Genomic DNA, 15,041 nt, shown 5'->3' with positions numbered 1-15,041 from the left:
TTCAGGGTACAACGGTAGTGGGTAGTAGTATAAAGCCAGTTCAGGACACAACAGTAGTGGGTAGTAGTATAGAGCCAGTTCAGGACACAACGGTAGTGGGTAGTAGTATAGAGCCAGTTCAGGACACAACGGTAGTGGGTAGTAGTATAGAGCCAGTTCAGGACACAACGGTAGTGGGTAGTAGTATAGAGCCAGTTCAGGACACAACACAACGGTAGTGGGTAGTAGTATAGAGCCAGTTCAGGACACAACACAACGGTAGTGGGTAGTAGTATAGAGCCAGTTCAGGACACAACACAACGGTAGTGGGTAGTAGTATAGAGCCAGTTCAGGGTACAATGGTAGTGGGTAGTAGTATAGAGCCAGTTCAGGACACAACGGTAGTGGGTAGTAGTATAGAGCCAGTTCAGGGTACAACGGTAGTGGGTAGTAGTAGGGAGCCAGTTCAGGGTACAACGGTAGTGGGTAGTAGTATAGAGCCAGTTCAGGGTACAACGGTAGTGGGTAGTAGTAGGGAGCCAGTTCAGGGTACAACGGTAGTGGGTAGTAGTATAGAGCCAGTTCAGGGTACAACGGTAGTGGGTAGTAGTAGGGAGCCAGTTCAGGACACAACGGTAGTGTGTGTAGTACTAACCCCTAACCCCAGTTACCTTTCTATTCTACCATGACCCTAACCCCTAACCCCAGTTACCTTTCTATCCTACCATGACCCTAACCCCAGTTACCTTTCTAACCTACCATGACCCTAACCCCAGTTACCTTTCTATCCTACCATGACCCTAGCCCCTAACCCCAGTTACCTTTCTAACCTACCATGACCCTAGCCCCTAACCCCAGTTACCTTCTATCCTACCATGACCCTAACCCCAGTTACCTTCTAACCTACCATGACCCTAACCCCAGTTACCTGTATATCCTACCATGACCCTAGCCCCTAACCCCAGTTGCCTTTCTAACCTACCATGACCCTAGCCCCTAACCCCAGTTACCTTTCTATCCTACCATGACCCTAACTCCAGTTACCTTTTATCCTACCATGACCCTAACCTCTAGCCCCAGTTACCTTTCTATCCTACCATGACCCTAGCCCCTAACCCCAGTTACCTTTCTATCCTACCATGACCCTAGCCCCAGTTACCTTTCTAACCAACCATGACCCTAACCCCAGTTACCTTTCCATCCTACCATGACCCTAGCCCCAGTTACCTTTCTATCCTACCATGACCCTAACCCCAGTTACATTTCAATCCTACCATGACCCTAACCCCAGTTACCTTTCCATCCTACCACGACCCTAACCCCAGTTACCTTTCCATCCTACCATGACCCTAGCCCCAGTTACCTTTCCATCCTACCATGACCCTAACCCCAGTTACCTTTCCATCCTAACATAACCCTAGCCCCAGTTACAGTACCTTTCTAACCTACCATGACCCTAACCCCAGTTACCTTTCCATCCTACCATGACCCTAGCCCCAGTTACCTTTCCATCCTACCATGACCCTAGCCCCAGTTACCTTTCCATCCTACCATGACCCTAGCCCCAGTTACAGTACCTTTCCATCCTACCATGACCCTAACCCCAGTTACCTTTCCATCCTAACATAACCCTAGCCCCAGTTACAGTACCTTTCTAACCTACCATGACCCTAACCCCAGTTACCTTTCCATCCTACCATGACCCTAGCCCCAGTTACCTTTCCATCCTACCATGACCCTAGCCCCAGTTACCTTTCCATCCTACCATGACCCTAGCCCCAGTTACAGTACCTTTCCATCCTACCATGACCCTAACCCCAGTTACCTTTCCATCCTACCATGACCCTAGCCCCAGTTACAGTACCTTTCTAACCTGCTGTGTGTGTATATATGTGTATGTGTAGGTCTGTCCACCCTGCAAGTGATCCTGGATACAGCAGCAGAGAGGAAGTGGATTGTAACAGCCATCAACGTAGGCAACCAGAAGGATGAGAGGAAGGACGAGGCGTATCGCTCCATGTTCCAAGACCTGGAGATACGAAAGGAGAGGAGAGTCATTCTGGACTGTGAACAAGACAAGGTTAAAGACATCATGGACCAGGTTGGTCTGTCTGTCTGTCTGTCTGTCTGTCTGTCTGTCTGTCTGTCTGTCTGTCTGTCTGTCTGTCTGTCTGTCTGTCTGTCTGTCTGTCTGTGTCTAGATTGTGAACAAGAAAAGGTTAAAAGTCTAACAGGCTGACTACACCTCTCGCGTCGGGGGGTGAAGTGACTATGCATAGATAATATACAGCGAGTAGCAGCAGTGGACACAACAAGGGCAGGGGGGGTCAATGTAATAGTCCGGTGGCCATTTTATTAATTGTTCAGCAGACTTATGGCTTGGGGGTAGAAACTGTTCAGCAGGCTTATGGCTTGGGGGTAGAAACTGTTCAGCAGGCTTATGGCTTGGAGGTAGAAACTGTTCAGCAGGCTTATGGCTTGGGGGTAGAAACTGTTCAGCAGGCTTATGGCTTGGGGGTAGAAACTTTTCAGCAGGCTTATGGCTTGGGGGTAGAAACTGTTCAGCAGGCTTATGGCTTGGGGGTAGAAACTGTTCAGCAGGCTTATGGCTTGGGGGTAGAAGCTGTTCAGCAGGCTTATGGCTTGGAGGTAGAAACTGTTCAGCAGGCTTATGGCTTGGGGGTAGAAACTGTTCAGCAGGCTTATGGCTTGGGGGTAGAAACTGTTCAGCAGGCTTATGGCTTGGGGGTAGAAACTGTTCAGCAGGCTTATGGCTTGGGGGTAGAAACTGTTCAGCAGGCTTATGGCTTGGGGGTAGAAATGTTCAGCAGGCTTATGGCTTGGGGGTAGAAACTGTTCAGCAGGCTTATGGCTTGGGGGTAGAAACTGTTCAGCAGGCTTATGGCTTGGGGGTAGAAACTGTTCAGCAGGCTTATGGCTTGGGGGTAGAAACTGTTCAGCAGGCTTATGGCTTGGGGGTAGAAACTGTTCAGCAGGCTTATGGCTTGGGGGTAGAAACTGTTCAGCAGGCTTATGGCTTGGGGGTAGAAACTGTTCAGCAGGCTTATGGCTTGGGGGTAGAAACTGTTCATCAGGCTTATGGCTTGGGGGTAGAAACTATTCAGCAGGCTTATGGCTTGGGGGTAGAAACTGTTCAGCAGGCTTATGGCTTGGGGGTAGAAACTGTTCAGCAGGCTTATGGCTTGGGGGTAGAAACTGTTCAGCAGGCTTATGGCTTGGGGGTAGAAGCTGTTCAGCAGGCTTATGGCTTGGAGGTAGAAACTGTTCAGCAGGCTTATGGCTTGGGGGTAGAAACTGTTCAGCAGGCTTATGGCTTGGGGGTAGAAACTGTTCAGCAGGCTTATAGCTTGGGGGTAGAAACTGTTCAGCAGGCTTATGGCTTGGGGGTAGAAACTGTTCAGCAGGCTTATGGCTTGGGGGTAGAAACTGTTCAGCAGGTTTATGGCTTGGGGGTAGAAACTGTTCAGCAGTCTTATGGCTTGGGGGTAGAAACTGTTCAGCAGTCTTATGGCTTGGGGGGGTAGAAACTGTTAAGGAGCCTTTTGGTCCTAGACCTGGCGCTCCGGTACCGCTTGCCGTGCGGTAGCAGAGAAAACTGTTGACTGGAGTCTCTGACAATTTTATGGGCTTTCCTCTGACACCACCTATTATATAGGTCCTGGATGGCAGGAAGCTTGGCCCCAGTGATGTACTGGGCTGTACGCATTACCCTCTGTAGTGCATTACGGTCAGATGCCGAGCAGTTTCCATACCAAGTGGTGATGCAACCGGTCAGGGTGCTCTCGATGGTGCAGCTGTAGAACCTTTTGAGGATCTGGGGACCCATGCCAAATCTTTTCAGTCTCCTGGGGGAGAAAAGGTTTTGTTGTGCCCTCTTCATGACTGTTTTGGTGTGTTTGGACCATGATAGTTCGTTGGTGATGTGGACACCAAGGAACTTGAAACTCTCAACCCGCTCCACTTCAGCCCCGTCGATGTTAATGGGGGCGTGTTCAGCCTGCCTTTTCCTGTAGTCTACGATCAACTCCTTAGTCTTGCTCACATTGAGGGAGAGGTTGTTGTCCTGGCACCATACTGCCAGGTCTCTGATCTCCTCCCTATAGGCTGTGTCATCGTTGTCGGTGATCAGGCCTACCACTGTTGTGTCGTCAGCAAACTTAATGATGGTGTTGGAGTCATGTTTGTCCAGGCAGGAGGGGAGTACACACCCCTGAGGGGCACCATTGTTGAGGATCAGCGTGGCAGATGTATTGTTGCCTAGTCTTACCACCTGGGGGCGGCCCGTCAGGAAGTCCAGGATCCAGTTGCAGAGGGAGGTGTTTAGTCCCAGGGTCCTTAGCTTATTGATGAGCTTCGAGGGCACTATGGTGTTGAACGCTGTAGTCAATGAATAGCATTCTCACGTAGGTGTTCCTTTTGCCCAGGTGGGAAAGGGCAGTGTGGAGTGTGATTGAGATTGCGTCATCTGTGGATCTGTTGGAGCGGTATGCGAATTGGAGTGGGTCTAGGATATCCGGGATGATGGTGTGGATGTGAGCCATGACCAGCCTTTCAAAGCACTTCATGGCTACCGACGTGAGCGCTACGGGTCGGTAGTCATATAGGCAGGTTACCTTCCTTGGGCACAGGGACTATGGTGGTCTGCTTGAAACATGTTGGTATTACAGACTCAGACAGGGAGAGGTTTAAAATGTCAGTGAAGACACTTGCCAGTGGGTCAGTGCATGCTTTGAGTACACGTCCTGGTAATCCATCTGGCCCCGCGGCTTTGTGAATTAAAGGTCTTCCTCACATCGGCTACCGAGTGCGTTATCACACAGTCATCCAGAACAGCTGGTGTTCTTTTGTAGTCTGTAATAGTTTGCCCATCTGACGAGCATCAGAGCCGGTGTAGTAGGATTCAATCTGAATCCTGTATTGACGCGTTGCTTGTTTGATGGTTCGTCAGGATTTCTTACAGGCGTCTGGATTAGTGCCCCGCTCCTTGAAAGCGGCAGCTCTAGCCTTTAGCTCGATGTGGATATTGCCTGTAATCCATGGGTTCTGGTTGGGATATGTACCTCAAGAGGCTGAAGAAATTTGGCTTGTCACCCAAAACCCTGACAAATTTTTACCACAGCCTGGTACGGCAACTGCACCACCCTCAACTGCAGGGCTCTCCAGAGGGTAGTGCGATCTGCCCAACACATCATCGGGTACAAGCTAACTGCCATCCAGGACACAGCACCTGATGTCACAGGTGAACCCTAACCCTAACCTAACCTAGGAAGGCCAAAAAGATCATCAAGGTCAACAACCACCCGATCCACTGCCTGTTCCTGCGGCTATGGAATCCATTACATTTACATTTACATTTAAGTCATTTAGCAGACGGGTGCATTCACCTTATGACATCCAGTGGAACAGCCACTTTACAATAGTGCATCAAAATCTTTTAGGGGGGGGGGGGTGAGAAGGATTACTTATCCTATCCTAGGTATTCCTTAAAGAGGTGGGGTTTCAGGTGTCTCCGGAAGGTGGTGATTGACTCCGCTGTCCTGGCGTCGTGAGGGAGTTTGTTCCACCATTGGGGGGCCAGAGCAGCGAACAGTTTTGACTGGGCTGAGCGGGAACTGTACTTCCTCAGTGGTAGGGAGGCGAGCAGGCCAGAGGTGGATGAACGCAGTGCCCTTGTTTGGGTGTAGGGCCTGATCAGAGCCTGGAGGTACTGAGGTGCCGTTCCCCTCACAGCTCCGTAGGCAAGCACCATGGTCTTGTAGCGGATGCAAGCTTCAACTGGAAGCCAGTGGAGAGAGCGGAGGAGCGGGGTGACGTGAGAGAACTTGGGAAGGTTGAACACCAGACGGGCTGCGGCGTTCTGGATGAGTTGTAGGGGTTTAATGGCACAGGCAGGGAGCCCAGCCAACAGTGAGTTGCAGTAATCCAGACGGGAGATGACAAGTGCCTGGATTAGGACCTGCGCCGCTTCCTGTGTGAGGCAGGGTCGTACTCTGCGGATGTTGTAGAGCATGAACCTACAGGAACGGGCCACCGCCTTGATGGTAGTTGAGAACGACAGGGTGTTGTCCAGGATTACGCCAAGGTTCTTAGCGCTCTGGGAGGAGGACACAATGGAGTTGTCAACCGTGATGGCGAGATCATGGAATGGGCAGTCCTTCCCCGGGAGGAAGAGCAGCTCCGTCTTGCCGAGGTTCAGCTTGAGGTGGTGATCCGTCATCCACACTGATATGTCTGCCAGACATGCAGAGATGCGATTCGCCACCTGGTCATCAGAAGGGGGAAAGGAGAAGATTAATTGTGTGTCGTCTGCATAGCAATGATAGGAGAGACCATGTGAGGTTATGACAGAGCCAAGTGACTTTGTGTATAGCGAGAATAGGAGAGGGCCTAGAACAGAGCCCTGGGGGACACCAGTGGTGAGAGCGCGTGGTGAGGAGACAGATTCTCGCCACGCCACCTGGTAGGAGCGACCTGTCAGGTAGGACGCAATCCAAGCGTGGGCCGCGCCGGAGATGCCCAACTCGGAGAGGGTGGAGAGGAGGATCTGATGGTTCACAGTATCGAAGGCAGCCGATAGGTCTAGAAGGATGAGAGCAGAGGAGAGAGAGTTAGCTTTAGCAGTGCGGAGCGCCTCCGTGATACAGAGAAGAGCAGTCTCAGTTGAATGACTAGTCTTGAAACCTGACTGATTTGGATCAAGAAGGTCATTCTGAGAGAGATAGCGGGAGAGCTGGCCAAGGACGGCACGTTCAAGAGTTTTGGAGAGAAAAGAAAGAAGGGATACTGGTCTGTAGTTGTTGACATCGGAGGGATCGAGTGTAGGTTTTTTCAGAAGGGGTGCAACTCTCGCTCTCTTGAAGACGGAAGGGACGTAGCCAGCGGTCAGGGATGAGTTGATGAGCGAGGTGAGGTAAGGGAGAAGGTCTCCGGAAATGGTCTGGAGAAGAGAGGAGGGGATAGGGTCAAGCGGGCAGGTTGTTGTCGTCGACCTTCTTTTCAAAATGGTTGACGAAGTCATCTGCAGAGAGGGAGGAGGGGGGGAGGGGGAGGAGGATTCAGGAGGGAGGAGAAGGTGGCAAAGAGCTTCCTAGGGTTAGAGGCAGATGCTTGGAATTTAGAGTGGTAGAAAGTGGCTTTAGCAGCAGAGACAGAGGAGGAAAATGTAGAGAGGAGGGAGTGAAAGGATGCCAGGTCCGCAGGGAGGCGAGTTTTCCTCCATTTCCGCTCGGCTGCCCGGAGCCCTGTTCTGTGAGCTCGCAATGAGTCGTCGAGCCACGGAGCGGGAGGGGAGGACCGAGCCGGCCTGGAGAATAGGGGACATAGAGAGTCAAAGGATGCAGAAAGGGAGGAGAGGAGGGTTGAGGAGGCAGAATCAGGAGATAGGTTGGAGAAGGTTTGAGCAGAGGGAAGAGATGATAGGATGGAAGAGGAGAGAGTAGCGGGGGAGAGAGAGCGAAGGTTGGGACGGCGCGATACCATCCGAGTAGGGTCAGTGTGGGAAGTGTTGGATGAGAGCGAGAGGGAAAAGGATACAAGGTAGTGGTCGGAGACTTGGAGTGGAGTTGCAATGAGGTTAGTGGAAGAACAGCATCTAGTAAAGATGAGGTCGAGCGTATTGCCTGCCTTGTGAGTAGGGGGGGAAGGTGAGAGGGTGAGGTCAAAAGAGGAGAGGAGTGGAAAGAAGGAGGCAGAGAGGAATGAGTCAAAGGTAGACGTGGGGAGGTTAAAGTCGCCCAGAACTGTGAGAGGTGAGCCGTCCTCAGGAAAGGAGCTTATCAAGGCATCAAGCTCATTGATGAACTCTCCGAGGGAACCTGGAGGGCGATAAATGATAAGGATGTTAAGCTTGAAAGGGCTGGTAACTGTGACAGCATGGAATTCAAAGGAGGCGATAGACAGATGGGTAAGGGGAGAAAGAGAGAATGACCACTTGGGAGAGATGAGGATCCCGGTGCCACCACCCCGCTGACCAGAAGCTCTCGGGTGTGCGAGAACACGTGGGCGGACGAAGAGAGAGCAGTAGGAGTAGCAGTGTTATCTGTGGTGATCCATGTTTCCGTCAGTGCCAAGAAGTCGAGGGACTGGAGGGAGGCATAGGCTGAGATGAACTCTGCCTTGTTGGCCGCAGATCGGCAGTTCCAGAGGCTACCGGAGACCTGGAACTCCACGTGGGTCGTGCGCGCTGGGACCACCAGATTAGGGTGGCCGCGGCCACGCGGTGTGGAGCGTTTGTATTGTCTGTGCAGAGAGGAGAGAACAGGGATAGACAGACACATAGTTGACAGGCTACAGAAGAGGCTACGCTAATGCAAGGAGATTGGAATGACAAGTGGACTACACGTCTCGAATGTTCAGAAAGTTAAGCTTACGTAGCAAGAATCTTATTGACTGATCCATTGTCTGTTGACTGTATTAGGTACAGTATAAGGTAAAGGGTATTTGTGACATTGGGCTCTACTGGGATCCATTGTCTGTTGACTGTATTAAGTACAGTATAAGGTAAAGGGTATTTGTGACATTGGGCTCTACTGGGATCCATTGTCTGTTGACGGTATTAGGTACAGTATAAGGTAAAGGGTATTTGTGACATTGGGCTCTACTGGGATCCATTGTCTGTTGACTGTATTAGGTACAGTATAAGGTAAAGGGTATTTGTGACATTGGGCTCTACTGGGATCCATTGTCTGTTGACTGTATTAGGTACAGTATAAGGTAAAGGGTATTTGTGACATTGGGCTCTACTGGGATCCATTGTCTGTTGACTGTATTAGGTACAGTATAAGGTAAAGGGTATTTGTGACATTGGGCTCTACTGGGATCCATTGTCTGTTGACTGTATTAGGTACAGTATAAGGTAAAGGTTATTTGTGACATTGGGCTCTACTGGGATCCATTGTCTGTTGACTGTATTAGGTACAGTATAAGGTAAAGGTATTTGTGACATTGGGCTCTACTGGGATCCATTGTCTGTTGACTGTATTAGGTACAGTATAAGGTAAAGGGTATTTGTGACATTGGGCTCTACTGGGATCCATTGTCTGTTGACTGTATTAAGTACAGTATAAGGTAAAGGGTATTTGTGACATTGGGCTCTACTGGGATCCATTGTCTGTTGACTGTATTAGGTACAGTATCAGGTAAAGGGTATTTGTGACATTGGGCTCTACTGGGATCCATTGGGCTCTACTGGGATCCATTGTCTGTTGACTGTATTAGGTACAGTATAAGGTAAAGGGTATTTGTGACATTGGGCTCTACTGGGATCCATTGTCTGTTGACTGTATTAGGTACAGTATAAGGTAAAGGGTATTTGTGACATTGGGCTCTACTGGGATCCATTGTCTGTTGACTGTATTAGGTACAGTATAAGGTAAAGGGTATTTGTGACATTGGGCTCTACTGGGATCCATTGTCTGTTGACTGTATTAGGTACAGTATAAGGTAAAGGGTATTTGTGACATTGGGCTCTATTGGGATCCATTGGGCTCTAATGGGATCCATTGTCTGTTGACTGTATTAGGTACAGTATAAGGTAAAGGGTATTTGTGACATTGGGCTCTAATGGGATCCATTGTCTGTTGACTGTATTAGGTACAGTATAAGGTAAAGGGTATTTGTGACATTGGGCTCTAATGGGATCCATTGGGCTCTAATGGGATCCATTGTCTGTTGACTGTATTAGGTACAGTATAAGGTAAAGGTATTTGTGACATTGGGCTCTACTGGGATCCATTGTCTGTTGACTGTATTAGGTACAGTATAAGGTAAAGGGTATTTGTGACATTGGGCTCTACTGGGATCCATTGGGCTCTACTGGGATCCATTGGGCTCTACTGGGATCCATTGTCTGTTGACTGTATTAGGTACAGTATAAGGTAAAGGGTATTTGTGACATTGGGCTCTACTGGGATCCATTGGGCTCTACTGGGATCCATTGGGCTCTACTGGGATCCATTGGGCTCTAATGGGATCCATTGTCTGTTGACTGTATTAGGTACAGTATAAGGTAAAGGGTATTTGTGACATTGGGCTCTACTGGGATCCATTGGGCTCTACTGGGATCCATTGGGCTCTACTGGGATCCATTGTCTGTTGACTGTATTAGGTACAGTATAAGGTAAAGGGTATTTGTGACATTGGGCTCTACTGGGATCCATTGGGCTCTACTGGGATCCATTGGGCTCTACTGGGATCCATTGGGCTCTACTGGGATCCATTGTCTGTTGACTGTATTAGGTACAGTATAAGGTAAAGGGTATTTGTGACATTGTTTTACGAGTATATTGATGTGTGCTTTAATCCATTTTATAGGTAAAACGTCTGTGTTTATCCCTTCCTAATATGGTATTGTTTTCTATAATATTGTTTTCTATAATATTGTTTTCTATAATATTGTTTTCTATAATATTGTTTTATATAATATTGTTTTCTATAATATTGTTTTATATAATATTGTTTTCTATAATATTGTTTTATATAATATTGTTTTCTATAATATTGTTTTATATAATATTGTTTTCTATAATATTGTTTTCTATAATATTGTTTTCTATAATATTGTTTAATATAATATTGTTTTATATAATATTGTTTTATATAATATTGTTTTCTATAATATTGTTTTAAATTATATTGTTTTTTGTGTTCCTGCAGGTCATCACCATTGGCCGACATGTTAAAGGATACCATTACATCATCGCTAACCTGGTATGATGCCTGATACCTCTCATATTTCTACATAACTTGTACTGACATCACACATAGCCTGGTACTAACCTGGTATGATCCCTGGTACTAACCTGGTATGATCCCTGGTACTAACCTGGTATGATCCCTGGTACTAACCTGGTATGATCCCTGGTACTAACCTGGTATGATCCCTGGTACTAACCTGGTATGATCCCTGGTACTAACCTGGCATGATCCCTGGTACTAACCTGGTATGATCCCTGGTACTAACCTGGTATGATCCCTGGTACTAACCTGATATGATCCCTGGTACTAATCTGGTATGATCCCTGGTACTAACCTGGTATGATCCCTGGTACTAACCTGGTATGATCCCTGGTACTAACCTGGTATGATCCCTGGTACTAACCTGGTATGATCCCTGGTACTAACCTGGTATGATCCCTGGTACTAACCTGGTATGATCCCTGGTACTAACCTGGTATGATCCCTGGTACTAACCTTGTATGATTCCTGGTACTAACCTGGTATGATCCCTGATACTAACCTGGTATGATCCCTGGTACTAACCTGATATGATCCCTGGTACTAACCTGGTATTATCCCTGGTACTAACCTGGTATGATCCCTGGTACTAACCTGGTATGATCCCTGGTACTAACCTGGTATGATCCCTGGTACTAACCTGGTATGATCCCTGGTACTAACCTGGTATGATCCCTGGTACTAACCTGGTATGATCCCTGGTACTAACCTGGTATGATCCCTGGTACTAACCAAGTATGATACCTGGTACTAACCTGGTATGATCCCTGGTACTAACCTGGTATGATCCCTGGTACTAACCTGGTATGATCTCTGGTACTAACCTGGTATGATCCCTGGTACTAACCAAGTATGATCCCTGGTACTAACCTGGTATGATCCCTGGTACTAACCTGGTATGATCCCTGGTACTAACCTGGTATGATCCCTGGTACTAACCTGGTATGATCCCTGGTACTAACCTGGTATGATCCCTGGTACTAACCTGGTATGATCCCTGGTACTAACCTGGTATGATCCCTGGTACTAACCAAGTATGATCCTTGGTACTAACCTGGTATGATCCCTGGTACTAACCTGGTATGATCCCTGATACTAACCTGGTATGATCCCTGATACTAACCTGGTATGATCCCTGGTACTAACCTGGTATGATCCCTGATACCTCTCATATTACTACATAACTGGTAATGACATCACATATAGCCTGGTACTAACTCAGTGTGTGTGTGTGTGTGTGTGTGTGTGTGTGTGTGTGTGTGTGTGTGTGTGTGTGTGTGTGTGTGTGTGTGTGTGTGTGTGTCCAGGGCTTCGTTGATGGTGACCTGTCTAAGATCCAGTATGGGGGAGCCAATGTGTCGGGTTTCCAGATTGTTGACTTTGAGGAGCCACTCGTCTCCAAGTTCGACCAGAGATGGGAAGCACTGGAGGAGAAAGAGTACCCTGGTGCTGACAACAGGATCAGGGTAGTACCCCTAACCTCTAACCTCTAACCCCTAACCCCTACCCTAACCCTGGTGCTGACAGCAGGATCAGGGTAGTACCCCTAACCTCTAACCTCTAACCCCTAACCCCTACCCTAACCCTGGTGCTGACAACAGGATCAGGGTAGTACCCCTAACCTCTAACCTCTAACCCCTAACCCCTACCCTAACCCTGGTGCTGACAGCAGGATCAGGGTAGTACCCCTAACCTCTAACCCCTAACCCCTACCCTAACCCTGGTGCTGACAGCAGGATCAGGGTAGTACCCCTAACCTCTAACCCCTAACCCCTACCCTAACCCTGGTGCTGACAGCAGGATCAGGGTACGACCTCTAACCCCTACCCTAACCCTGGTGCTGACAGAAGGATCAGGCTACGACCTCTAACCCCTACCCTAACTTGCACGAACACAGAAATGGGTTATTAGAACAGCATATCAGCACATCTCTCAATAACTCTCCATTTCTCTCTCCCGCTATCTCTCTCTCTCTCTCTCTCTCTCTCTCTCTCTCTCTCTCTCTCTCTCTCTCTCTCTCTCTCTCCCCTCTCTCCACATCTTTCAATATATCGTCATCTCTCGATCTCTTTCTCTCTCCCTCTATCCCTCTCTCTCTCTCCATCTATGAATATCTCTTCATTTCTCTCTCTCTCTCCATCTCTGAATATCTCCATTTCTCTCTCCCTCTATCTCTCTCTCTCTATCTCTCTCTCTCCCCATCTCTGAATATCTCTCCATTTCTCTCTCCCTCTATCTCTCTCTCTCTCCATTTCTGAATATCTCTTCATTTCTCTCTCCCTCTATCTTTCTCTCTCTCCATCTCTGAATATCTCTCCATTTCTCTCTCCCACTATCCCTCTATCTCTCCCTCTCTCTCTCTGTCCCTCTCTCCCTCTATCTCTCTCTCTCCATCTCTGAATATCTCTCCATTTCTCTCTCCCGCTATCCCTCTATCTCTCTATCTCTCTCTCCCTCTCTCTCTCTGTCCCTCTCTCCCTCTATCTCTCTCTCTCCATCTCTGAATATCTCTCAATTTCTCTCTCCCGCTATCCCTCTATCTCTCTCTCTCCATCTCTGAATATCTCTCCATTTCTCTCTCCTGCTATCCCTCTATCTCTCCATCTCTCTCTCCCCATCTCTGAATATCTCTCCATTTCTCTCTCCTGCTATCCCTCTATCTCTCTATCTCTCTCTCCCTCTCTCTCTCTGTCCCTCTCTCCCTCTATCTCTCTCTCTCCATCTCTGAATATCTCTCCATTTCTCTCTCCTGCTATCCCTCTATCTCTCCATCTCTCTCTCTCCCCATCTCTGAATATCTCTCATTTCTCTCTCCCTCTATCCCTCTATCTCTCTCCCTCTCTCCCTCTCTCTCTCTCTCTCTCTCTCTCTCTCTCTCTCTCTCTCTCTCTCTCTCTCTCTCCCGCTATCTCCCGCTATCTCCTCTCTCTCTCTCTCTCTCTCTCTCTCTCTCCCGCTATCCCTCTCTCTCTCTCTCTCTCTCTCTCTCTCTCTCTCCTGCTATCCCTCTATCTCTCTCTCTCTCTCTCTCTCTCTCCCGCTATCCTCTCTCTCTCTCTCTCTCTCTCTCTCTCTCTCTCTCTCTCTCTCTCTCTCTCTCTCTCTCTCTCCCGCTATCCCTCTATCTCTCTCTCCCGCTATCCCTCTATCTCTCTCTCTCTATCTCTCTATCCCTCTCTCTCTCTCTCTCTCTCTCCCGCTATCCCTCTATCCCTCTATCTCTCTCTCTCTCTCTCTCTCTCTCTCTATCCCTCTATCTCTCTCTCTCTCTCTCTCTCTCTCTCTCCCCTCTATCCCTCTATCTCTCTCTCTCTCCCTCTCTCTCTCTCTCTCTCTCTCTCCCTCTATCCCTCTATCTCTCTCTCTCTCTCCCTCTATCCCTCTATCTCTCTCTCTCTCTCTCTCTCTCTCCCGCTATCCCTCTATCCCTCTATCTCTCTCTCTCTCCCTCTATCCCTCTATCTCTCTCTCTCTCTCCAGTACACATCAGCTCTGACTTATGATGCGGTCCAGGTTATGACTGAAGCGTTCCGGACACTCACCAAGCAGCGGATTGATTTCAGTCGTCGTGGCAATAACGGAGACTGTCTGGCCAATCCAGCAGTGCCCTGGTCTCAGGGGATGGAGATAGAACGCGCTCTCAAACAGGTTACCATAGAAACAGATTTTAGCGTGTTTTTAGGGTCTTCAATGATCTTGTGTGTTGTGTAATTTTATATGGATGGGGTAAAATACTGTGTGTGTGTGTGTGTGTGTGTGTGTGTGTGTGTGTGTGTGTGTGTGTCTGTGTGTGTCTGTGTGTGTCTGTGTGTGTGTCTGTGTGTGTCTGTGTGTGTCTGTGTGTGTGTGTGTGTGTGTGTGTGTGTGTGTGTGTGTGTGTGTGTGTGTGTGTGTGTGTGTGTGTGTGTGTGTGTGTGTGTGTGTGTCTGTGTGTGTCTGTGTGTGTGTGTGTGTGTCTGTGTGTGTCTGTGTGTGTCTGTGTGTGTGTGTGTGTGTCTGTGTGTGTCTGTGTGTGTGTGTGTGTGTGTGTGTGTGTGTCTGTGTCTGTGTGTGTCTGTGTGTGTCTGTGTGTGTCTGTGTGTGTGTCTGTGTGTGTCTGTGTGTGTCTGTGTGTGTCTGTGTGTGTCTGTGTGTGTGTGTGTGTGTGTGTGTGTGTGTGTGTGTGTGTGTCTGTGTGTGTGTGTGTGTGTGTGTGTGTGTGTGTGTGTGTGTGTGTGTGTGTGTGTGTGTGTGTGTGTGTGTGTGTGTGTGTGTCTGTGTGTGTGTGTGTGTGTGTGTGTGTGTGTGTGTGTGTGTGTGTGTGTGTG

The 15,041-nt window shown here is 48.6% G+C and overlaps 1 protein-coding gene across 1 annotated transcript; it reads left to right on the top strand.

Moving 5' to 3' along the window:
- Window positions 1-1,883: 1,883 nt before the first annotated feature.
- On the top strand, window positions 1,884-14,406 carry LOC127922502 (glutamate receptor 2-like; the record flags this gene model as incomplete). Its single annotated transcript, XM_052506355.1, has 4 exons — window positions 1,884-2,080; window positions 10,654-10,707; window positions 12,042-12,200; window positions 14,215-14,406. Coding segments are annotated over 4 exons (602 nt in total), but the record flags the coding sequence as incomplete, so codon positions are not given.
- Between the last annotated feature and the right edge of the window lie 635 nt (window positions 14,407-15,041).

This window comes from Oncorhynchus keta, unplaced genomic scaffold, assembly GCF_023373465.1.
Source record: "Oncorhynchus keta strain PuntledgeMale-10-30-2019 unplaced genomic scaffold, Oket_V2 Un_contig_25963_pilon_pilon, whole genome shotgun sequence".
Lineage (NCBI taxonomy): Eukaryota > Metazoa > Chordata > Actinopteri > Salmoniformes > Salmonidae > Oncorhynchus > Oncorhynchus keta.
Note: the sequence above shows the minus strand (reverse complement) of the source record. Positions and strands in the feature narration are given on the sequence as shown.